Source organism: Ranitomeya variabilis, chromosome 3 (assembly GCF_051348905.1).
Source record: "Ranitomeya variabilis isolate aRanVar5 chromosome 3, aRanVar5.hap1, whole genome shotgun sequence".
In the NCBI taxonomy this organism is placed as follows: domain Eukaryota; kingdom Metazoa; phylum Chordata; class Amphibia; order Anura; family Dendrobatidae; genus Ranitomeya; species Ranitomeya variabilis.
Genome location: NC_135234.1, coordinates 442,284,026 through 442,308,263, shown reverse-complemented (window position 1 = coordinate 442,308,263; position 24,238 = coordinate 442,284,026). Strand labels below are relative to the sequence as shown.

General features: G+C 46.1%; 1 protein-coding gene across 1 annotated transcript in view; it reads left to right on the top strand.

Moving 5' to 3' along the window:
- LOC143817709 (uncharacterized) overlaps positions 1–24,238 on the top strand; it is a 281,558-nt gene that overhangs the window by 11,860 nt on the left and 245,460 nt on the right. The window contains exons 2-7 of the mRNA XM_077299196.1: positions 8,574–8,682; positions 9,489–9,661; positions 9,785–9,972; positions 14,729–14,851; positions 17,708–17,926; positions 23,579–23,727. Of these exons, the coding sequence (XP_077155311.1) occupies positions 8,574–8,682; positions 9,489–9,661; positions 9,785–9,972; positions 14,729–14,851; positions 17,708–17,926; positions 23,579–23,727 (961 nt within the window). The remainder of the gene's footprint in view (positions 1–8,573; positions 8,683–9,488; positions 9,662–9,784; positions 9,973–14,728; positions 14,852–17,707; positions 17,927–23,578; positions 23,728–24,238) is intronic.

The following is a 24,238-nucleotide window of genomic DNA, read 5'->3' as shown; positions in this document are numbered from 1 at the left end:
GGTTAATGCCACCTTGCTATTGTAAGGTGACATTAAGCCAGATTAATAATGGAGAGGCGTCAATTATGACACCTATCCATTATTAATCCAATTGTTTGAAAGGGTTAAAAAACACACACACACGATTTAAAAGTATTTTAATGAAATAAACACAGCGGTTGTTGTAATAATTTATTGCTCTCTCAATCCATCAGCAACACCCTCGCTTGGCAAAATAATAACCGCACAAGATACATACCTTCTGATGTCAGATCACGTCCAACGAGGTAATCCATCTGAAGGGGTTAACTAATATTACAGGCACGAGCTGCAATAAACCACTCGCTCGTGCCTGTAATCCCCGGGTGCTGAAAGGAAAGCAGGATCTGTACTTACATTGAGTCGCGGTGAGGCGCCCCTGGTGGATGTTCTCATGAACTGCAGCCTGGGAACTTTTTCCCACGCTCCAGGTCATATGAGGACATCCACCAGGGGGCGCATCACCGCGACTGAAGGAAATGTAGGTCAATGACCTACATTTCATTCATTCGCCGGGGAATTACAGGCACGAGCACCGCTGCATTTAGCAGGGCTCCTGCCTGTAATATTAGTTAACCCCTTCAGATGGATTACATCGTGGGACGTGATCTGACATCTGAGGGTATGTATCTTGTGCGTTTATTATGTTGCCAAGCGAGGGTGTTCCTGATGGATTGAGAGAGCAATAAATTATTACAACAACCGCTGTGTTTATTTCATTAAACTACTTTGTAATCATGTGTGTGTGTGTTTTTTAACCCTTTCCTACAATTGGATTAATAATGGATAGGTGTCATAATTGACGCCTCTCCATTATTAATCTGGCTTAATGTCACCTTACAATAGCAAGGTGGCATTAACCCTTCATTACCCCATATCCCACCGCTACAGGGAGTGGGAAGAGAGTGGCCAAGTGCCAGAATTGGCGCATCTTCCAGATGTGCCTTTTCTGGGGTGGCTGGGGGCAGATGTTTGTAGCCAGGGGGGGGCCAAGAACCATGGACCCTCTCCTGGCTATTAATATCTGCCCTCAGTCACTGGCTTTACCGCTCTGGCGGAGAAAATTGCGCGGGAGCCCACGCCAATTTTTTCCGCGAGTTAACCCTTAAATTTAATAGCTACAGCGCTGAAATTTTGCACATACACACTACTAACATTAGTAGTGTGGAATATGCAAAAAAAGGGGGATATGAGATGGTTTACTGTATGTAAACCATGTCTCATATCCTGTCGGGTTTGGGAAGGAGAAATTAAAAGCCGGCAATTGAATTAGCGGCTTTTATGCTATCTTGCGCTGCATTAAATATAAATATACATATATAGGTGTCTCACTGACATATATATATGTATATATACCTATTCTATGTGTATATATCTAGTCTATTCTAACCTGTCAGTGTGATTTTACTGTACACTGCGCTGAATTGCCGGCTTTTCAAAGGACACCGGTGCGTACAAATCGGACAGTAATACGGATGTCATACGGATGATGCGATTATAAAAAACGGATGATGCGATTAAAAATCGCATTGTACTCGCATGACACTCGCATGAAAATCGCATACGTTCCATCCGTTTTTTCGGTCCAGATTACGGACCGTTTTTTATCTCGCAAGTGGAAAGGGACCCTTACTGCTATCTTCAGCTGTTCCTAGCGCCGTTCCTCTTCCGACTGCAACTTCTGCCTGACCAGAAGTCAGAGGTAACAGTTCCAAGCTGTCAAAAGTCAGAGTAAGAGCGCGTTCTGGCTCTTCTAGACTTATATTGAGTAGTGACCTCCGGATCGCCCAGTAAACACTGGAGCAAAGTGGCAGGTCACAACCTACAGAAGACCGACCAGAACGGCGCTGATAACAGATGAAGATGGCAGCTGGTAAGTAGAATTCTAGGCGCACGGAACTTATGCTATTGACACCACTCCAGCACTGAAATAAAAAATGAGAATGCTGGAGTGGTGCTTTAAAACTATGTTCACCCTGCATTTTTAGTGTACTTTAGCATATATGCCAGGAATTTTCCTGTATAAATTGAACATATTGTTAAGATATATGTTACCTTATGCCATTATAGTTGCATATGATACCTATTAACTCCTAATGTAAAAATGTGTGTATTTGCCTAGAGGTCAAGTCCTTAGAAGTTTAATAGGTCAAGTCCTTAAAAGTCTATGTTGGTGCATACTACTTACTCTGACTCCATAACTGGGGTGCAACTGTGGGGCTCTTTAGACATCATATCTATGAATGTCTACTGAACCAGTATTCACACCAAAAACTGTCGGACAGTATCAACTCATCTGCAGGGGCACATATGAAGATTCCAGGGGAGCTTTGTTCTCAAGCTGAAATTCTTGCTTTGTACATAACAAAACATCTTTAGGTGTAATTTGATGATTTTTAACCAGGGATGGCTAACTTAAAGGGGTATTCCCATCTCCAAGATCCTATCCCAATGTATAGTAGGTGTAATAATAATATTAGCAAATACCTCCAATTAGAAATGTAGTATAGTTTTTCTGATTCACTATGTCTCTTTCCTCGTGTGCAGGCATTGCAGGTCCTTAGGTATCCATGGTTACGACCACTAGCAACTAGCTAATTAACTGTCACTATATCAGTGGTCGTACTGATGGATACCTAAGGTCCTGCAATGCCTGTGTAGCGCCCCCACTGCCGCAGGGCTGAGGGGTACCCGGTACCGGGCCTCTGAGTCTCTGCTCTGGGGTTGTCACGGTGGCTAGACCCGGTCCGTGACCCTGCTGAGGGGCGTACAGTAATAGATGTGGATGATGGTGGTAGTGTAGTGCCGGTCGCAGTCAAATAACGAGGACACCAGGTGTGCAGTCTCTTTACCTCTTTACTGAAGATCTCTGGGTCCTCAGTCCGGAATACGGTTAACCAGGCTGCGCAAGTCCAGCCGGTCCAATGGCACCTCCAGAGTTCCCTTTGCAGGTGGAAATCTGTGCCTTCCTGCTAGCGCTGTGTGTTGTGGTCCTCCCCTGCTGTGCTTACGGAAAGTCCCCACAACTGTTGTGTCTGTTTCTCGTGTTCCCTCACAACTCGATTAGATGATGTTCTGCTAATCCGTCCCTCCCGGTGTTATGGTTGGGACGCACCCGTATGACGGGTAGGCTCGGAGCTCTTCCGGGACCCTAGAGTCGCCCCTCTCCACAGGTTGCCCCCTATGTCTTCTTAGGTGATTTAGGTGAGACAGCCCGCCTGTGACTGACTGTCCTGCCGTTGGTTTGAAGTATTGCTTGGAGCTAGATATATAAATACTTCCTCGGTGTTCCGGCCGCCGGTTGTTTACGCCTCAGTAGGATGTTGCCTCGATCTTACAGCACGACTCCTACTGGTATTCTCCTTCTTGCTTTGATCTCGTTTCGCACTCAGCACAATAAATCTCGCTTCTTGTCCTTTCTTAGGGCACCTGTTATGACCCCAATGGCAGAGGGTCTCAAAAGTACATACCAAGTCTGCAAACACAAAAAACCAGCTCATAGGGCAGTGGTAACTGGGCTGACCATATATCTAATCCTAGCACCACAAATAGCAGCAGCCGGGGAACGTGCCTACGTTGGTTCTAGACGTCTCGCGCCAGCCGGAGAACTAACTAACCCTAGAAGGGAAAAGATAGACCTTTCTTGCCTCCAGAGAAAAGACCCCAAAAGTTGGATACAAGCCCCCAACAAATAATAACGGTGAGGTAAGGAGAAAAGACAAACGTAAGAATGAACTAGATATTTAGCAAAGAGAGGCCCACTGACTAATAGCAGAATATAGTAAGATGACTTATATGGTCAGCAAAAACCCTATCAAAATTTCCACGCTGGATATTCAAGAACCCCCGAACCGTCTAACGGCCCGGGGGGAGAACACCAGCCCCCTAGAGCTTCCAGCAAAATCAGGAATCACATTTAGTACAAGCTGGACAAAAAAATAAGAGCAAAGCAAATAACCAAAAAACAAGGAAGCAGGACTTAGCTTAATTTTGCAAGATCCAAGACCAGCAGACAGGAGCAAACAGAAAGGAACTGATTACAACGATGCCAGGCACTGGACTGAGAAACCAGGAAGTTTATATAGCAACACCCCTGGACTAACGACCCAGGTGGGTGCCAAACTGAGGAAAGACAATCCCAGAGTCATATCACTAGTGACCACAAGAGGGAGCCAAAAAAGTCTAACTCACAACAGGCACCGCCGCTATGAAGTGCAGGCGCGGTCCCGTAGCTTTCTCTCTCGTTGCCAGGCCTCTGTCAGGGTCCCAAACCTGACAGGGACCCTACCGAATCTTCCCCCACAACACCCTCTGCCACAAGGTGTTGCCTGGTTCCAACCCAGTCAGCGTTCTCTCTCACTTCCTGCCTGACCCCCAGTTTTACCAGTATGTGAGGAGTGGCCTAATAAACAGTACCCTTAGCTCCCCCTGGAGGCCCGACTGTGAAATGTATTGGTGTATGTGATACCTGGTCAGATGAACTCCTTCAGTGCCATCAGACGTACCATAGCCCCCCTTAGCGGCGGAGCCACAGTACTGCAACGACCAGGACTCTGGGGCGCTGCACTCCCCCCCCCCCCCCCCCCGGTTAAATCCAGTACTCCTGGACTGGGAAGAAAACAACAATACATGTCAGCAAAAAGACATACAATTTTTGTGAGTGCAATAACAATAAGCATATTTGAACAGAGCTTCCCTTTATGGGAGGTGAGGACACTTGAACGTTACAAACATGGTAAAATACTTTTAAATAACTTACTATAAATAACTTTTCTTACCCAACCGAGTATTCTACTGAGTCCAAATTCTGAACAATAGTTTAACATTGCCTTTAAGGAAGTACTCGCTAAATCCACTAAAGACCTTCTTATAACACATTATAAGGCTTAAGCAACTGTGCTACATTCTCCTACTTTACGTCTGCAGGACCGCCTGTCCTAACTGCTCCAGACCTACTGCCTCTCCTTTCTGTTACAGGACCGCTCCTTTCCGCCCGAGCCTACTGTCCTTCCACTACTATACACAGTATAGAACACCTTTTTCTTTCAGTTTGAGATCACTGAGCCATCCCTATATGGCCCCTAAGAGGACTCACCACTAACCCCTACGGGTTCACTTTCTGTCCTCATTCTCTATCACATTATTAAACATTTCTTACAATCAACTAGTTGGTTACATTTAACTTTCACATATCAACATCATCAATACTTTCTTTTTAGGACATTATTGCCATTCAACCATCTTAAGGCAACACTGTTCATAAGTGCAGGATGTGAACATCCCCTTTAAGAGGGGACCAAGTCTCTTTGAGGTAGTACAACTTCCCAAGCCGCAAGCCCGTATGCAGCAAGGACTCCAGTGCAGGTTCCAAGAACCGTATCTTCGCAAAGAGTCCATCTTTTATGTAAAACCAGTAGAGAGCACCTTTAAGAAGGTGCAAACTATATACAAGGAGTTTGTATCATACATTGTTCATGATTCAGCAGTTCTTTGATAACTTGTGCAAACATACAAAACAAACAAAAACAATAGGGATCCCGGGTCAACAAAGGGATCCCTTTAGGAATAACCCTAGACGGGTTTTAGCAGCAAAGTAGCAGAAAACAAACAGTTTGAAGAACTATTTACATATTCAGAGTTTTAAGATCTTACTCTTGTGGTGCAGACGGTGGTTTCCTCCCGGACCTCACCAGACCAACGGGTCGCGCTGCCGATCCAAGGAGCGGTTCCTGCCCCAGCAATGAGAGGATCCCTCGCCGTGATGCCCTTTTCACTGATGGACTGGCACGGCCCCAAGGTACGTGGTGGGTCCGGGTTCCCCGCTGCTCCGCAGGGACAGGTTCCGCTGCCTTTTCAGCAGGAGGTTCGTCTTCTGATGTTCCAGCAGCGGCCTGGAGTGCGACGCACCGCTGGACGCCCCGAGCTATCCAGCTGACCTCCCTCCTCCATCTGGTGTAGGTCACAGCGTCACCTGGCTCCAGGTCGCGAGCGAACCTTCCTCCGCAGGGCTCCACTTCCTCCCGGTCTACACGGACCTGTAGCGGCTCCCCAATCTCCTGTATAACTCCCCTTCCATGTCGGGAGTTAAAGGACACCACTACACCCCAGTGTGACGGCGGGGTTTCTTCCACGCTGGTCAGGTCAATCTGGGCTGCAGGCTGAGGCCGGCTCCGCCACGCCGTCATCAAGCGCCGCAGGTGTTCGGCCTCCGGCAGGATTCTCATGCCCTGTGTCTGCAGCGTACCTTCAGCCGCGGCCGGGTTGGGAGGAGCAGGGGACACCGGAGACAGGCGGACCTCCGTGGGCTGGCCCAGCCGAGCGAGCACGCGGGCATCAGCTTCCAAGCGGCGTGCTATCTGTCGGGCCTCGGCTGCGGCCACACACTCCTCGGACATTCGCCAGTTAGGTCGACCCATCGGTGGTTCCGTGAGGGCCAGTCCCCGCAACGATGGCGTCTCCGAGGCTGTGTCCGGTGATGCGGCTCCATGCCGAGTCAGATCATCCCCACGCGGTGCTCCCAGCGTCGCCATCTCTATCTCCTCCCCAGCGTCTTCTTCCCGAGGTCTCTTTCGTGGGCGGCCCCGTCTCCATGGTCTCCACCCTCCAAACAGGATCAGGAGGCGGACCTCGGCTGTTGACGGACACGTCCTCAGGACACAGAAATATTTAGACTGGGCGGCCATCGTTGTTCGCGCTCTCCAGCTTGCCTACGCCCACTCCACGCCCCTCTTCTTCTCCTGCGCTCTCCTCAGCGCTGTAATGGCGGCGGATTTTGGCAGCAAGTGGCGCAGCCCAGTCTTTGCAATAAAGTACAGTCCAAGCACAGTAAATCACAGTTCCAAGGCACACATGACCTGATTCTTCAGGCTTAAGTAGATCCTGTTCGTGACGCCAAGTTGTAGCGCCCCCACTGCCGCAGGGCTGAGGGGTACCCGGTACCGGGCCTCTGAGTCTCTGCTCTGGGGTTGTCACGGTGGCTAGACCCGGTCCGTGACCCTGCTGAGGGGCGTACAGTAATAGATGTGGATGATGGTGGTAGTGTAGTGCCGGTCGCAGTCAAATAACGAGGACACCAGGTGTGCAGTCTCTTTACCTCTTTACTGAAGATCTCTGGGTCCTCAGTCCGGAATACGGTTAACCAGGCTGCGCTGGTCCGGCCGGTCCAATGGCACCTCCAGAGTTCCGTTTGCAGGTGGAAATCTGTGCCTTCCTGCTAGCGCTGTGTGTTGTGGTCCTCCCCTGCTGTGCTTACGGAAAGTCCCCACAACTGTTGTGTCTGTTTCTCGTGTTCCCTCACAACTCGATTAGATGATGTTCTGCTAATCCGTCCCTCCCGGTGTTATGGTTGGGACGCACCCGTATGACGGGTAGGCTCGGAGCTCTTCCGGGACCCTAGAGTCGCCCCTCTCCACAGGTTGCCCCCTATGTCGTCTTAGGTGATTTAGGTGAGACAGCCCGCCTGTGACTGACTGTCCTGCCGTTGGTTTGAAGTATTGCTTGGAGCTAGATATATAAATACTTCCTCGGCATTCCGGCCGCCGGTTGTTTACGCCTCAGTAGGATGTTGCCTCGATCTTACAGCACGACTCCTACTGGTATTCTCCTTCTTGCTTTGATCTCGTTTCTCACTCAGCACAATAAATCTCGCTTCTTGTTCTTTCTTAGAGCACCGGCGCTATGAAGTGTAGGCGCGGTCCCGTAGCTTTCTCTCTCGTTGCCAGGCCTCTGTCAGGGTCCCAAACCTGACAGGGACCCTACCGAATCTTCCCCCACAACACCCTCTGCCACAAGGTGTTGCCTGGTTCCAACCCAGTCAGCGTTCTCTCTCACTTCCTGCCTGACCCCCAGTTTTACCAGTATGTGAGGAGTGGCCTAATGAATAGTACCCTTAGCTCCCCCTGGAGGCCCGACTGTGAAATGTATTGGTGTATGTGATACCTGGTCAGATGAACTCCTTCAGTGCCATCAGACGTACCATAGCCCCCCTTAGCGGCGGAGCCACAGTACTGCAACGACCAGGACTCTGGGGCGCTGCACCTGTACATGAGAAATGAGACATAGTGAATAAGAAAAACTATACTACATTTCTAATTGGAGATATTTGCTAATATTATTGTTATTACACCTGCTACCTATTGGGAAAGGATCTTGGAAATAGGAATACCCCTTTAATGCAAACTATAAGAAGAAAGGAGGGGTTACCTACATGAGAGCTGGACTACAGGGAGAGAGACCGGACAAACTTCAAAAAGCAAACGTGATTGGATAGCAATCAGCAATAATACAATTAAAATACAATACTGTATAATTCCCAAGTCATTGGACTTGACATTACTGGATCATTGTCTTATATGTATGCTGAATGTGCCCTGCAGTATGAACAAAGCCATACATAGTAATTGCCATATTGGCTTCTGAATCATGTGACAATTGACTATCCTATTATTATTTGATCACAGTACTTTAGATTAGATGACTAGTATTATCACACTATGTGTTTATGAGTTTATTTTCCAGTCATTTAGCAATTTTGATCATACCATTTTTGCTTGCAGTTGTTGCAAGAATGGATGAGCTTTTACACTGGACTGAAATCAGGGTTATGTCCTCCCTGAGACCACGGGCTGATGACATGAAGGCTCTGTTTGTGGACCACATCTACAGGTATTAACAACATTGATTTATAATATATAAAAACTACACATACCTGAAACCAGGAAAGGTTCTGCCCTATGGAAAATTGTTTTGTGTTATGTGCATACCCAGAACATACAACCATGAACGGTTCTCTGTTATAATTTGTTTGATATCGTGTTTTCATGACCAGCTTTTCCATTTGGGTGCAGCTAGTCGGGTCACCCCCTGCAGGCAGCAATAAGTGGCTTGCAGCGCATAACTGTACAACGACCATTTTTTCTCCTGATTTATTTTAACATAAAAAAATTGGCCAAAATAGTAAAGATCCCAATATATGCACATATATAGAGCAAAAATTATCATTTTTTAAGATTTAATTTATCCATCTGAGTAGCTAAAGCTTAGATTGCAATGTTAGAAACTGCCCATAATTTACAATTTGATAACACAATGAAACATTTATACTGTAGATGTGTATAGATACACATATATCCTCTCCCCTCTGTACCAGTCTGTCATTGTAAATTTGTTTCCTGTTAACGATATCTTTAACCCTGTATGTAACCCCTTTTCACATGTACAGCACCATGGAATTAATGGTGCTATATAAATATATATATATATATATATATATATATATATATACTGTATATACATATATATATATATATATATATATATATATATATATATATATATATATATATATACATACACTTTACTACAGGTACAGAAGGCTATATGTAATGTCTTGTTGTTTATCTCACTAACCACTTTACAGTAGACCATTTTCATTCACCCACACATAACAAATGATTCCATTACTTTCGCAGGAACAATCTCTGTGAATTTCTGAAGAATGAAGATGTCCACACATTATACATTTATTTTAAGCTAGGAAAGGGTTCTCTAGCAGCCTCCATTAAACCTCCTTCAACATTACAGAGCAAATGCATATGCTTTGTGAAGCTACCATCTGCAATTAAACTCACGAGTGAAAACATAGGTAAGCTACTAAAAGGTCATGCTGTAATTACAATGGAAAAAAAAAATTACATGGCCGGCCATGTATTTTTGGTTGTTTTCCTCTTGGCATCGTTATCTTTTATATATTCTGGATTTACTTTAGGTAATCAGGTGATGTCGGTGGATTGTGCCAAATTTCCGTTGAAGTACTTTGACACTGTTCTCCATCAAGTTTTTCTTCCACTCCTCAGCAATGGCAGTATCACAGTTGGATCACATAGCACAGAAAAGATTATTGAAATTTTGTATAGATTCACTGGAAACCTTGAAGTTATAGCAGGTCATGCAGAGGTAGGTAATGTATGTGTAGCACGGCGCAGGGTGGTAGCCTCAGGTGAAGCACTTGTCTCCTTTTACTCCCTGGCCCGCTATATGAAAATGAGGGTCCTGGCTGGCTGTGTGGACTGGTACTGTGAAGGCCTTACACCCGTTCAGGCCGCGTGTACCCTGTGGTGTGGGCTGGTCGGGACCGTGTGTTTTACAGTTCAATGAGGGAACTTCCATTCCAAAACAAACCCTTTACTGAATGGTGACTTGGTAAAGTTTAAATACAAAGGATAGCGGGTGCAAAGTCTTATGGACGTTTCCTTTACGGTATAAAGCATTTTCCACTTTCAATATCCTTCCTCCATAGTTTAATCCTAGGGGAGTGATGCACACTGTTTCTCTCTACATGCCACATCCCAGCTTTTATGCTATAGTCCTGATCAGCAAGTCTCCTTACTTGCTCTTCGGTTCCGTGTACTATTTCTTCCACTACTGGTGCCCTGGAACCCTTGCAGTCACCTCCACTATTCGTCATTCTCAGTCCTGCTTAAGTCAGTTTCCGTCTGTGTTACAAGCTTTGTGGCTCGTGACTTGGCGTCCTATCCAAGGACCCCTCTTCAGAAGGTAAATTTGTCTTGTCAGTCACTTATCTTCAGGGTCACACTATCCCTCGTCCTTAGTCGCCTTTTACTTAGGGCCACTCATTCATGCAGCTCTGCTTACTTTACACTCCAACCTATGTAACCAACTAACAGGAAGCTGGCACTTGCCCCTACAACACCCCCATCCTTTGTGGGCTAGTCCCAAACATTAACTCTATCTTACCATAATGTCACTACCTATGCTACAGTCAACTATCTATCTACCCATCTAACACACAGGGCCGATTTTAGAAAAAGTATGGCCCTGGACAAAAGTTTAAAGTGATGCCCCAAATGCTAACATATCGCACCATCACACAGAAACATTTCTGTTGTATTTACAAGCGCTAAGTTCAGGCCGCTAAGCGAGCGTGATCGAGAATATTGAGGCCGTTTGACTCTTATTTCCTGTACTCTTTAGGGTATGTGCACACAGACACTGTGGGCCCCCCGGTCATGCGACGGGGTCATGCAACGGGGTCATCATATACCTGAACCAGATTATTACAGAAAAATTGTTGCTGTGTGAAACTATAACTTGTCAAACATCCATTGATCTAGTCAATAGCATTCAGAAAAAAACCCCACAATACTATCACCATAAGTGCCAGTATTCACAGGAGATCTGTACTTAGTATGCAGTGTCTGTGTAGAGGTAATACAGTGGTCACCGGTGACATTGTACACAGGACCTCTGTATATAGTATACAGTGTATAGTGTCAGTGTATAGGTAACACTGACTCACCAGTGACGTCTCTAGGTGAAGTCCTTCATCTTTCATCCAGCACAGACCGCCATCACTTCATCCAGCCAGGACTTGTCTCTGCAGGAAATAACAGTTATCTCGAGCTCCGCTTGCAGAACACATTACTTAATTTTTCCCAGCTTCTACATTACACCACATGAAGAAAAAGAGGCAACATAGTGTCACTCTACACAGTAACAGGACCGCCCCCCCCATTTAAAACAGTGTCCTCAAAAAATAAAATAAATACATCACTGCAGTAATAATATCCCTTAATTAGCCCCTATGGTAATAATAATATCCCCCATCCTGGCCCCATGTGTCTCATTCCTGGCTTCAGCCATATGTTCTCCCATCCTGCCCTCATGAGTATCCATTCTGCCCCATATGATCTCCCCATCCTGCCCCATCAGTCTCGATCATATCCATCCTGCCCCATGATCCTGCACGATCTGTCTCCAATCCTGCCCCATGTCTTTCATTCGACCCCGTGTCTCCAATCATGCCCCTTATCTACATTCTGCCCATGTCTCCAATCCTGCCCCATCTGTCTCCAGTCCTGCACCCAGTATGTCCAGCATCTCTGCCCCCAGTGTCCAGCATCTCTGCCCCCAGTGTCCAGCATCTCTGCCCCCAGTGTCCCGCATCTCTGCCCCCAATGTGTCCAGCATCCTGCCCTCAGTGTGTCCAGCATTCTGCCCCCAGTGTGTCCAGCATATTGCCCCCAGACAGTGTGTCCAGCATCCTGCCCCCAGTGTGTCCAGCATATTGCCCCCAGTGTGACCAGCAATCTGCCCCAGTGTCTCCAGCATACTGCCCCCAATGTGTCCAGCAATCTGCCCCAGTGTCTCCAGCATACTGCCCCCAGTGTGTCCATCATTCTGCCCCAGTGTGTCCAGCATTCTGCCCCAGTGTGTCCAGCATATTGCCCCCAGTGTGTCCAGCATTCTGCCCCCATTGTGTCCAGCATCCTGCCCCTAGTGTGTCCAGCATCCTGCCCCCAGTGTGTCCAGCATATTGCCCACAGTGTGTCCAGCATATTGCCCCCAGTGTGTCCAGCATATTGCCCCCATTGTGTCCAGCATATTGCCCCCTGTGTGTCCAGCATTCAGCCCCCAGTGTCTCCAGCATTCTGCCCCCAGTGTCTCCAGCATCCTGCCCCCAGTGTGTCCAGCATATTGCCCCCAGTGTGTCCAGCATACTGCCCCCAGTGTGTCCAGCCTATTGCCCCCAGTGTGTCCAGCATATTGCCCCCAGTTTGTCCAGCATATTGCCCCCAGTGTGTCCAGCATCTCTGCCCCAGTGTGTCCAGCATATTGCCCCCAGTGTGTCCAGCATTCTGCCCCCATTGTGTCCAGCATCCTGCCCCCAGTGTGTCCAGCATATTGCCCACAGTGTGTCCAGCATATTGCCCCCAGTGTGTCCAGCATATTGCCCCCAGTGTGTCCAGCATATTGCCCCCATTGTGTCCAGCATATTGCCCCCTGTGTGTCCAGCATTCAGCCCCCAGTGTCTCCAGCATTCTGCCCCCAGTGTCTCCAGCATCCTGCCCCCAGTGTGTCCAGCATATTGCCCCCAGTGTGTCCAGCATACTGCCCCCAGTGTGTCCAGCCTATTGCCCCCAGTGTGTCCAGCCTATTGCCCCCAGTTTGTCCAGCATATTGCCCCCAGTGTGTCCAGCATCTCTGCCCCAGTGTGTCCAGCATATTGCCCCCAGTGTGTCCAGCCTATTGCCCCCAGTGTGTCCAGCATCTCTGCCCCAGTTTGTCCAGCATATTGCCCCCAGTGTGTCCAGCATCTCTGCCCCAGTGTGTCCAGCATATTGCCCCCAGTGTGTCCAGCATATTGCCCCCAGTGTGTCCAGCATCATTGCCCCAGTGTGTCCAGCATATTGCCCCAGTGTGTCCAGCATCTCTGCCCTCAGTGTGTCCAGCATTCTGGCCCGGGCCCCCCGCATTGGCGTTTGCATTAAAAAAAAACAAAATCTAGTTCTCCTTACCTGTCCGTGCTCCTTCAGCGATGCTCCCTCCAGCAGCGCGCACTCGCCGGTGACTGACAATGACATCAGACACCGGCTACATGCGCGCTGTGGCTGACTTCAGCTGCCAGCCTCCAATTGGCTGGCGGCTGTTAACTATTGAAGTGCAGGCGCGTGCCTGCACATCAATAGCGTTAAACTGCCACAGCGCCGGTAGGGGCCCGGTGAGATGAGACGGGGCCCGATGCGGGCCCACTTGGCCCATACGCCAGTCAGGTTGCCCAGGGCCCCCCCCACACCACTGGGCCCTGGGCTACCGCCCAGATTGGCCTCATTATAATCCGCCACTGGCTGTACATGAGAAAAGGGATTACATACAGGGTTATAGATATCGTTTACAGAAAACAAATTTACAATGGCGGATCCGTACAGAGGGGAGAGGACCCTGTCCTTGCAGACTTACATTCTACGGGATAATGGGGAAGAGACAGAAGGCTATATATATATATATATATATATATATATATATATATATATATATATATACACAGTGTGTCCGTAAAGTCATGGTGCACTTTTGACCAGTCACTGGAAAGCAACAAAAAACGATAAAAAATGTGAAATCTGCTCCAAATAAAAGAAAATCTCTCCCAGTTTCATACCTATTCAGTTCAGTTCGATGAGAGCTCCATTTGTTGCTCTACACACATCCAAACTATAGCGAAGTTCTTGCCACACACGGGTAAGGACATCTGGTATAACAGAGTGACTAACGTCTGTGATTCTCTGTTTTAAGTGTTTAATGTTGTTGATACTTTCAATGTACACATGTTGCTTCACATAACCCCAAAAGTAAAAGTGTAAGGGTATGACGCTCTCTCCTCCATCACTGCTTTCAACTTTCAAGTTGAATGTGCGATGCGGGGAGGGGCGGTGCCGGGCCCCTCTTACTCAGGGGCCCCATAGCGGCCACTGGCTGGGGGTCCCTGTAGGAGCGGGGGCCCTAGGCGGCTGCCTAGTCTGCTTGCCCCAGTTGCTGGCCCTGCTTACACACTATACTTTACGTTATCACAACCTACGCTATACATTAACTATAGGATTACTACACACTGTACATTAAAACACAATTCACATGACATGATATATACAAAGATGTATGCCATAATACACATTACAATACAACACAATGCTATTGGTTTCTTCAGGGGTAGGAATGTGACAGCACAGTCCACCATCCTTGCATGTGATCCAATGGTTATAAGACATACTGTGTCAGTGCTACTAAAAGCATCCAAGTGGTGTTACTATGGTTGAATAATTGTGATACTTCATTACTAGCTGATCCCAGTAAAATGTGTTTTATAGAACAGTATATTTAATGTAGTGCTATTTGTCTTTTTGGATACATTTTTTAGGGATCTATTGTGCTTCCCATTCCTTCTATTGAACTACTAAAAAACACAACTGTATTCACCAAACAAGGAGCTACGATACATATTATGGAAACAGCAGTAATTGGATGGATAAGGCAAATCAAGGTAAGACATTCAGTTTCATGAAGACAGTTCAGATTAGATAAAAAGTGCAGACTGTCAGACCAAAATGTAATCTTTGTTGTATTTGCATATGCTAACACAAAGTTGACTTTAAAGGCCCCGTCTCACATAGCGAGATCGCTAGCGAGATCGCTGCTGAGTCACAAGTTTTGTGACGCAACAGCGACCTCCATAGCGATCTCGCTATGTGTGACACGTACCAGCGATCAGGCCCCTGCTGCGAGATCGCTGGTCGTGTCGGAATGGCCTGGACCTTTTTTTGGTCGTTGAGGCCCCGCTGACATTGCTGAATCGGTGTGTGTGACACCGATCCAGCGATGTCTTCACTGGTAACCAGGGTAAACATCGGGTTACTAAGCGCAGGGCCGCGCTTAGTAACCCGATGTTTACCCTGGTTACCAGCGTAAATGTAAAAAAAAACAAACAGTACATACTCACCATCTGATGTCCGTCAGGTCCCTTGCCGTCTGCTTCCTGCTCTCACTGACTCCCGGCCGTACAGTGAGAAGTGAGAGCACAGCAGTGACGTCACCGCTGCGCTCTGCTCTCACTGTACGGCGGCTCAGTCAGAGCAGGAAGCAGACGGCAAGGGACCTGGACACCGAAAGGCGAGTATGTAGTGTTTGTTTTTTTTGGTAACCAGGGTAAACATCGGGTTACTAAGCGCGGCCCTGCGCTTAGTAACCCGATGTTTACCCTGGTTACCCGGGTGCTGCAGGGGGACTTCGGCATCGTTGAAGACAGTTTCAACGATGCCGAAGTCGTTCCCCTGATCGTTGGTCGCTGGGGAGAGCTGTCTGTGTGACAGCTCCCCAGCGACCACACAGCGACTTACCAACGATCACGGCCAGGTCATATCGCTGGTCGTGATCGTTGGTAAATCGCTTAGTGAGACGGGGCCTTAAAGCTCTACACACTTCCATGTTAAAGCTCTACACACTTCCATGTGAGTGAATCTCATACTTGGGTCATGTATCAGTACTATGATTTATTTATTTTACACACTTATATGCTGCTATTAATTCCACAGCGCTTTACAGACATTATTATCGCTGTCCCCATTGGGGCTCACAATCTAAATTCCCTATCAGTATGTGTTTGGAGTGGGAGAGGAACCCAGAGTACCCAGAGGAAGCCCACGCAAACACGTGGAGAACATACAAACTCAAACTCCAGGACCTCAGCTCTACAAAGCTGCCTTAATAACCACTGAACCACTGTGCTGATATTAGTAATCTGATACATTAGCATTATGAAAGGTTTTTCAGGATGATTGCCAAATGTATAAAGGTCCCCCTACCACATTTACCAGCTCAAACACCACTTATTTGGATAATGTCAACAAAATGGGGACGTATTTCTCATGCGAAAATCGCATCGCACTGCACGGACTGGCCGGCACCTCTCCTGACCTGAGCATGACAGCGTGATGGATTACTATGCAACTGTCAACTCATGTGGGGAGAGCGGACAGCCAGTATGAGGTTTACGATGCGATTCTTGCATGAGAAATAGGCAGTTTGTCTCTGATTTATTTCATGTGAGATCTACCATTGTTAGTAGTGAACGCTGTGTAGTATCCAATATGTGTATACTTTGATGGTAAACACTCCCCAAACTGCCATGTGTTACGCTCACGCAAAAACTGTTTACCCCGAGCGTGGTTCGTGGACCCAGTGTGCCAGTCTTACCCCGGAGTGGCATGACTAAGCAGCTACCTTGGTGTTCACTGGAGCCTCTAGTGGTGAGGTCAGGTAGCTGCCAGGCACCACTCCAGGGCGGCATCAGGTAGTAGCAGCTGATACCCAATGGACAAGACACTATAATGGCAGGTGCAGGCAGGTACAATGGCACAGCTGATTCACAGACAGGCAGGTACTGGCAGCCATGACTGGTATGCAGGCATGTCAGTGCAGGCAGGCACGACTAATATACAGGCAAGTGCAGGTAGGCACGGCAGAGATACCGGCAGGTACTGGTTCAGTCACTGCAGGTTTTAGAGACAGGTACAGGTTCAGACACAGGGAATTTGGGAAAAGATCCAAAATGGTCCCCCTACCACATTTACCAGCTCAAACACCACTTATTTGGATAATGTCAACAAAATGGGGACGTATTTCTCATGCGAAAAAGATCTAGCATTGCAGATTGCCATAGGAGTGGGGAAGAGGCTGCAGAATTTATTTTAGCTCGCACGGCTATAGCCATGAGATGGAGGACTAGAAGACTCCTGCGGATTGCACACTGGGTCAATATGGTAAATACTGCAGCTTCCTATGAGAGGGAGGTATAGAAAAATAGACACTGTCCTAAAACTGTGATAAGGTGTGGAAGCCTTGGTTCGATTCCCCTTAGGGTACCGTCACACAGTGAAATTTTCATCGCTACGACGGCACGATTCGTGACGTTCTAGCGATATCGTTACGATATCGCTGTGTCTGACACGCTACTGCGATCCGGATCCCCGCTGAGAATCGTACGTCGTAGCAGATCGTTTGAAACTTTCTTTCGTCGTCTAGTGTCCCGCTGTGGCGGCATGATTGCATCGTGTGACACAGGTTGTATACGATGTGCGCACAGTAACCAACGGCTTCTACATCGCAAATACGTCATGAAATTATCGCTCCAGCGCCGTGTATTGCAACGTGTGACCGCAGTCTACGACGCTGGAGCGATACTTATACGACGCTGCAACGTCACGAATCGTGCCGTCATAGCGATGAAAATGGCACTGTGTGACGGTACCCTTAGTCCACAGGAGTATTCTCTCCTGATAAAGGATGTGATATTTGGTGCCTGACTAGAATAGGGATTTATTTATCCATATATTTAATACAGGTGGTACTTAAACATGACCCTCTTGCGGAGATCAAGTCTAAGGGTGTGTTTGCGGGGATCTACCATGAAAAAGAAATGTGGGAGTTTCATATTCATAACTTGGAATCCATAAAAATGCAGTTAAATTCTGCTGAAGCCAGAGAAATGGTCAGCCAACTGGAGCAGGCAAAAAGTATGTATGGAAAATCCATTGCATCAGTGACTCAGGATGTGAAGAAAGTAAGTACAAGTATATCTTAAAAAAAAATAATATTATTTTCAGATTTTCCACTAACAATTTTAGTAAATAGAACTGTTCCCTCTATGAACCTAGTGCAGTAAATAAGAAAGGTCTGCTGGGTTCTAGCTGCTTATCAGTTCTGCATATTGGCAAAAATAATGGGATCTAAAAAAAAATGGAAAGCCAGCTGGAATCATAATTGACGGAACAGTACACCTATTAATGAATAATAAAACTGAACCTGTCTTTAAGCTTTCTCAGTCAATTACTTTACCGGTTGCATATTTTTCAATTACTTTGTTAGATTGTATTTAACTCTCCAATCTAAGTTTCACAATAAAGAACGTAAAAGAGCTTTTTCACATTTAAATGGAATTTGTCAGCAGATTTTTGTTATGTAACCTGAGAGCCACATGGTGTAAGGGCAGAGATCCTGATTCCAGTGATGTGCCACTTACTGGTTTACATGCTCTGATGTTAATAGAATCCCTGTTTTCTTTGCTGTAGGCCGGTTTCACACGTCAGTGGCTCCGGTACGTGAGGTGACAGTTTCCTCACGTACCGGAGCCACTGACACACGTAGACACATTGAAATCAATGTATCTGTGCAGATGTCATTGATTTTTTGCGGACCGTGTCTCCGTGTGCCAAACACGGAGACATGTCAGTGTTCGTGGGAGCGCACGGATTACACGGACCCATTAAAGTCAATGGGTCCGTGTAAAACACGTACCGCACACGGACGTTGTCCGTGTGCAGTCCGTGTGCCGTGCAGGAGACAGCGCTACAGTAAGTGCTGTCCCCCCATGTGGTGCTGAAGCTGCCATTCATATCTTCTCTGCAGCAGCGTTTGCTGTAGAGAAGATATGAATAATCCTTTTTTTTTTTTGTTTCTCGTGTTTAACATAAAGATCCCTGTCCCCACCCCCCTCCCACCCCCTGTGCGCCCGCCCGCTGTTATTAAAATACTCACCCGCCTCCCTCACAGTGTCCTGTCCTGGCCGCAGCTTCTCCTGTATGCGGTCACGTGGGGCCGCCCATTACAGAAATGAATATGCGGCTCCACCCCTATGGGAGGTGGAGCCGCATATTCATGACTGTAATCGGCGGCCCCACGTGACCGCTCATACAGTAGAAGGTGCGGCCAGGACAGGACACTGCGAGGGAGGCGGGTGAGTATTTTAGTAACAGCGGGCGGGCGCACAGGGGGTGGGAGGGGGTTGGGGACATGGATCTTTATGTTAAACACGAGAAACAAAAAAAAAAAAAGGATTATTCATATCTTCTCTACAGCAAACGCTGCTGCAGAGAAGATATGAATGGCGGCTTCAGCACCACGTGGGGGGGACAGCGCTTATCTCTAGCGCTGTCTCCTGCACGGCGCGTGTGGTACCCAGTTGGCACACGGGCGGCACACGTGTGCCACACTGATGTGCCACAGAAACGCACGGGCACACGGACATGGATAATTCCGGTACCGATTTTTCCGGTACCGGAATTATCTGGACGTGTGAGACTGGCCGTAGATGTAGCAGTGCTCAAATGCTGAGCACTATGTACAGTAAACCCGCTCACACTCCTGATTAGCAGCTTTCTGTGTACACTTTATATTGACAGCTGCTCATCAATGGAGGAAGCGTGTTTACACAGGGCTAGAGGACTAGGAGGCACAAGTCCTGTAGTGATAATATCCTGCTAATAAAACACAAATTTTATTGAAACAGCAATACACAGCCCAGTGAGTACCACATCATAAGTATTAGGGTCTCAGCGCTTATATTATGCTGTTTTCAGATTACATAGCAAAAACCTGCTGACAGATTCCATCTTTTTGCTGCCCTATATACTGTACAAAGGATGTGATAAAAAAAAAAAACGTAATTCTGTCGTTTTGACTTTTTTTTTGCTACATCGTTTACCAATTGGATTCTTTTTATATCTTGATAGATCAAGCGATTCTGAATGTGGCGATACCAAATGTGTATTTTTTATTATCATTATTATTATTATTATTATTATTATTTTATTTTGAATGGGGCGTATGGGGGGTGATTTGAACGTTTATATTTTTTTAATTTTTTAAATATTTTTTAAAACATTTTTTTTTATTTTTCACTTTTCTTTTTTTTATTTTTTACTTTTCCCCACGAGAGACTAGAAGCTGCGATAATCCAATCGCCTCTGGTACAAACAGGCGATGATCAGATCGCCTGTGTGTAGCAGAAATGCTCACTTGCTATGAGCGCTGACCGCCTGGTGGCGCTCATAGTAATCCGGCAATGACAACCACAGGAGTCTCCTGCAGACCCCGGGTTGTCATACCAACGCATTGGCGACCCGTGGTCATGTGACACAGGCAACGATGGGTGGGATTAGTGACGTACTTCTGGCATGATCACATTAAATACCGCTGTCCGAGATTGACAGTGGCATTTAACAGGTTAACAGCTGCGGGTGGATCGCGATTCCACCCGTGGCTGTTAGGGGCACATGTCAGCTGTTCAAAACAGCTGACATGTGCCGGAAAATATGTGGGCTCAGCGCCGGAGCCCACATCAAAGGGAGATGCACGACATGCGCTGTACATGTACGGCGCATGTCATGAAGGGGTTAATAGTTTAAATAGGTCAAATGTGATGACAGATTCCCTTTAAGAGTGTACTGCTCACCATGTAGCCCCTGCCCTGCCTTGTAATTCTGTGTACCATACAGAATATACAGTTCCTGGGTCCATGTCATATACAGTGCCTTGCGAAAGTATTCGGCTCCCTGGAACTTTTCAACCTTTTCCCACATATCATGCTTCAAACATAAAGATTTCAGTCTCTCGATGTACAAAACTGATAGAGACATACCCCAAGCGACTTTCAGCTGTAATCGCAGCAAAAGGTGGCGCAACAAAATATTATGTTAAAGGGGCCAAATAATATTGCACGCCCCACTTTTCAGTTTTTGAATTTCCACAAAAATTTTAAATAACCAATACATTTCGTTCAACTTCACAATTGTGTTCCACTTGTTGTTGATTCTTCACCAAAAATTTACATTTGGTATCTTTTTGTTTAAATCATGATATGTGGGAAAAGGTTGAAAAGTTCCAGGGAGCCGAATACTTTCTCAAGGCACTGTACTGCTGTTCTGCTTTCCTGCTGCTAACTGCACTGCCCTTAATAAATATTTGGTGTTGCACATGAAACAATGCTGTATTTCATACAGTACAATATACAGTACGGTATATATGCAGGACACCTGAGCCAAAGGCAGAGAAACAGGGAAGAAGAACATATACAGTGGGAAAATTTTCCCACCTACAAAGAATGGAGAGGTATGTAATTTTGATTGTTGATACACTTCAGATGTGAGAGACAGAATCTTAAACAAAATCCAGAAAATCACATTGTATAAATTTTACATAATTAATTTGCATTTTATGCATGAAATAAGTATTTGATACAATACAAAAACAGAACTTAATATTTGGTACAGCAACCTTTGTTTGTAATTACATATGTCAGATGTGTTCTTTAGTTCTTAACCAAGTTTGCACTCGTTGCAGCAGGGATTTTGGCCCACTCCTCCATACAGATCTTCTCCAGATCTTACAAGTTTCAGGGCTGTCACTGGGCAACATTGAGTTTCAGTCCCTCCAAAGATTTTCTATTGGATTCAGGTCTAGAGACTGGCTAGGCCACTCCAGGACCTTGAAATGCTTCTTACAGAGAGACGCCTTAGTTGTCCTTGCTGTGTGTTTCGGGTCATTGTCATGCTGGAAAATCCAGCCACAACTCATCTTCAATGCTCTTACTGAGGGAAGGAGGTTGTTGGCCAAAATTTCATGATACACAATCCCTTCCATTCTCCCTTCAATAGGGTGCAGTTGTCTGTTCCCTTTGCAGAAAAGCACCCCCAAAGTATGATGTTTCCCCCTCCATACTTCACGGTTGGGACAGTGTTCTTTGGGTTGTACTCATGCTTATTCTTTCTCCAAACACGGGAAGTTGAGTTGATACCAAAAAGTTTGATTTTGTTCTCATCTGACCACATAATCTTCTCCCATTCCTCCTCTGGATCATCCAGAAGGTCATTGGTGAACTACAAACAAGCCTGAACATGTGCTGGCCTGAGCAGGGGAAGCCTTGCATGCCCTGCAGAATTTTAATCCATAATGGCGTAGTGTGTTACTAATAACAGTAATGTTTGCGACTGTGATCCCAGCTCTCTTCAGGTCATTGACCAGGCCCTCCCATTTATTTCTGGGCTGATTCCTGACCTTTCTCAGAATCATCCTTACCCCATGAGGAGAGATCATGTATGTCTTCTCACTAAACTACTTGCCTACTGCCCTGTAGCTCATCCCAGCCTTGTGCAGGTCTACAATTTTGTCCCTGGTGTCCTAAGACAGCTCTTTGTCTTTGGTCTTGGTCATGGTGGAGAGTTTGGAGTGTGATCGAGTGTGTGGACAGGTGACTTTTATACAGGTAACGAGTGCAAACAGGTGCAATTAATACAGATAATGAGTGCAGAGTAGGAGGGCTTCTTAAAGAAAAACAAGTCTGTAAGAGCCACAATTCTTACTGGTTGGTAGGTGATCAAATATTTATTTAATGCAATAAAATGCAATTTAATTATTTCAAAATCATACAATGTGATTTTCTGGATTTTTTTAAGATTCTGTCTCTCAGGCTGGGGTCACACTTGCGAGTGCAATGCGAGAAACTCGCGCAAATCTCTCACCTCAATACCCGGCCCTGCCGCCGGCACTCTGGACCGGAGCGTGTGGCTGCATGCTCCGGTCCCGAGTGCCGGCGGCAGTGCCGGGTATTGAGGTGAGAGATTTGCGTGAGTTCCTCGCATTGCGCACGCAAGTGTGACCCCGGCCTCACAGTTGAAGTGTATACCTATGCTAAAAATTACAGACCTCTCCATGCCTTTAGGTGGGAAAACTTGCAAAATTGTCAGCATATCAAATACTTATATTCCCCACTGTATGTACTTAGTACTGTGTAATGAAAGATCAGGATCTTATGTACTTTTATTTTTTCATGTCAACGTCTTCACTACTAGGGTATGCACATACAAAATTGTTACTGACAGATTCCACCTGGAACCCACCTGAAAAAGCGCTAATCACATGCTACAAAGAATGAACATAATGCACAGCAATATAAAAATGACTTGCTGTGCACATGTTCCGTCTTTTGTCACCTCTTTTAACCGTCTCAGGCTTTGAAAACCTGGAAGCAATTAAAAGAAGTAGCCTGTTCATGCTTGGGCTGTTTAAATTTGAAATCACGAATAAAGATGGTGGAGCCACTGAAAATATTACAGAAAAAATGGCAACAAGAAATTCTTCAGGAAAAACACTGCTGTTGGTTTCCTGAAGCGACTTTGCCTTGGAAAACTTGTGCTGTGTGCACTTGCCCTTAGTGGGTCTTTTGACTATTTTTATGTGCACAACCCTTTTCATGGTAAAAGAGAACCATGTTTTTCAATTATGCTGTCCTCAGCTGGAGATAAGGGTCGCATCTGGCGCCCTTAAAATCCCATAAATGTTGTAGACTTACTACCAGTGGTGTACATTATTCCCACGCTTGGATTACAATGCACACATGACAATTTTCATAGTTGTCTAACATTTTTTTTCTATTTAGGCACATTTTGAGGCATCTGAAAACGTTACATTTTTGGAAATATTGACTCGTTGCTACGATCAGCTGAGGTCTGCTAAAACTTCTAAGGAGAAAAAGAAATTCTTCTTCCTCATATTACATAATTTGTATTTGGTTTGGATTCATTCAAGGTAAACTATTTTTTTTCTGCAGGTATTAATGAATCAGCTGTTTTTTTCACTGCTGTTTCACTATTTCTATGTTAAATATGGTCACATCATGTGTGGTCGATCTGCTCACTCGGCTGCACATAGAGGTAGACAGAGGAACGTTGTCTCTTTAAATCTTTAACTGGTTTATTAAAAACCATCTGGGGTGGAGAGATGGTGAACAGCCTTCCACCCACTCTTCCGCTGTTCACTAAACCTAGCCCTTATTATGGCCGATTAACCCCTCTCAGCACTTAGTGTGCTGGAGCATTTTCCTAGTTTCATATCACTGAAGTTTATTACCTCAGTGACACATATCTCTCCTCCAGTACTTTGCCAGTGACTTTGTCACACATGCTTACACTATTTATATAGCTTGGCTGCCAATTAAAGAAGCACTCTCATCAAAGTTGTTATCCTCTTAATATATTGCAGTCATCATATTATATGTAACTGTGTACTTACAATTGCTCATTTTTCCTTTCTACCCAGT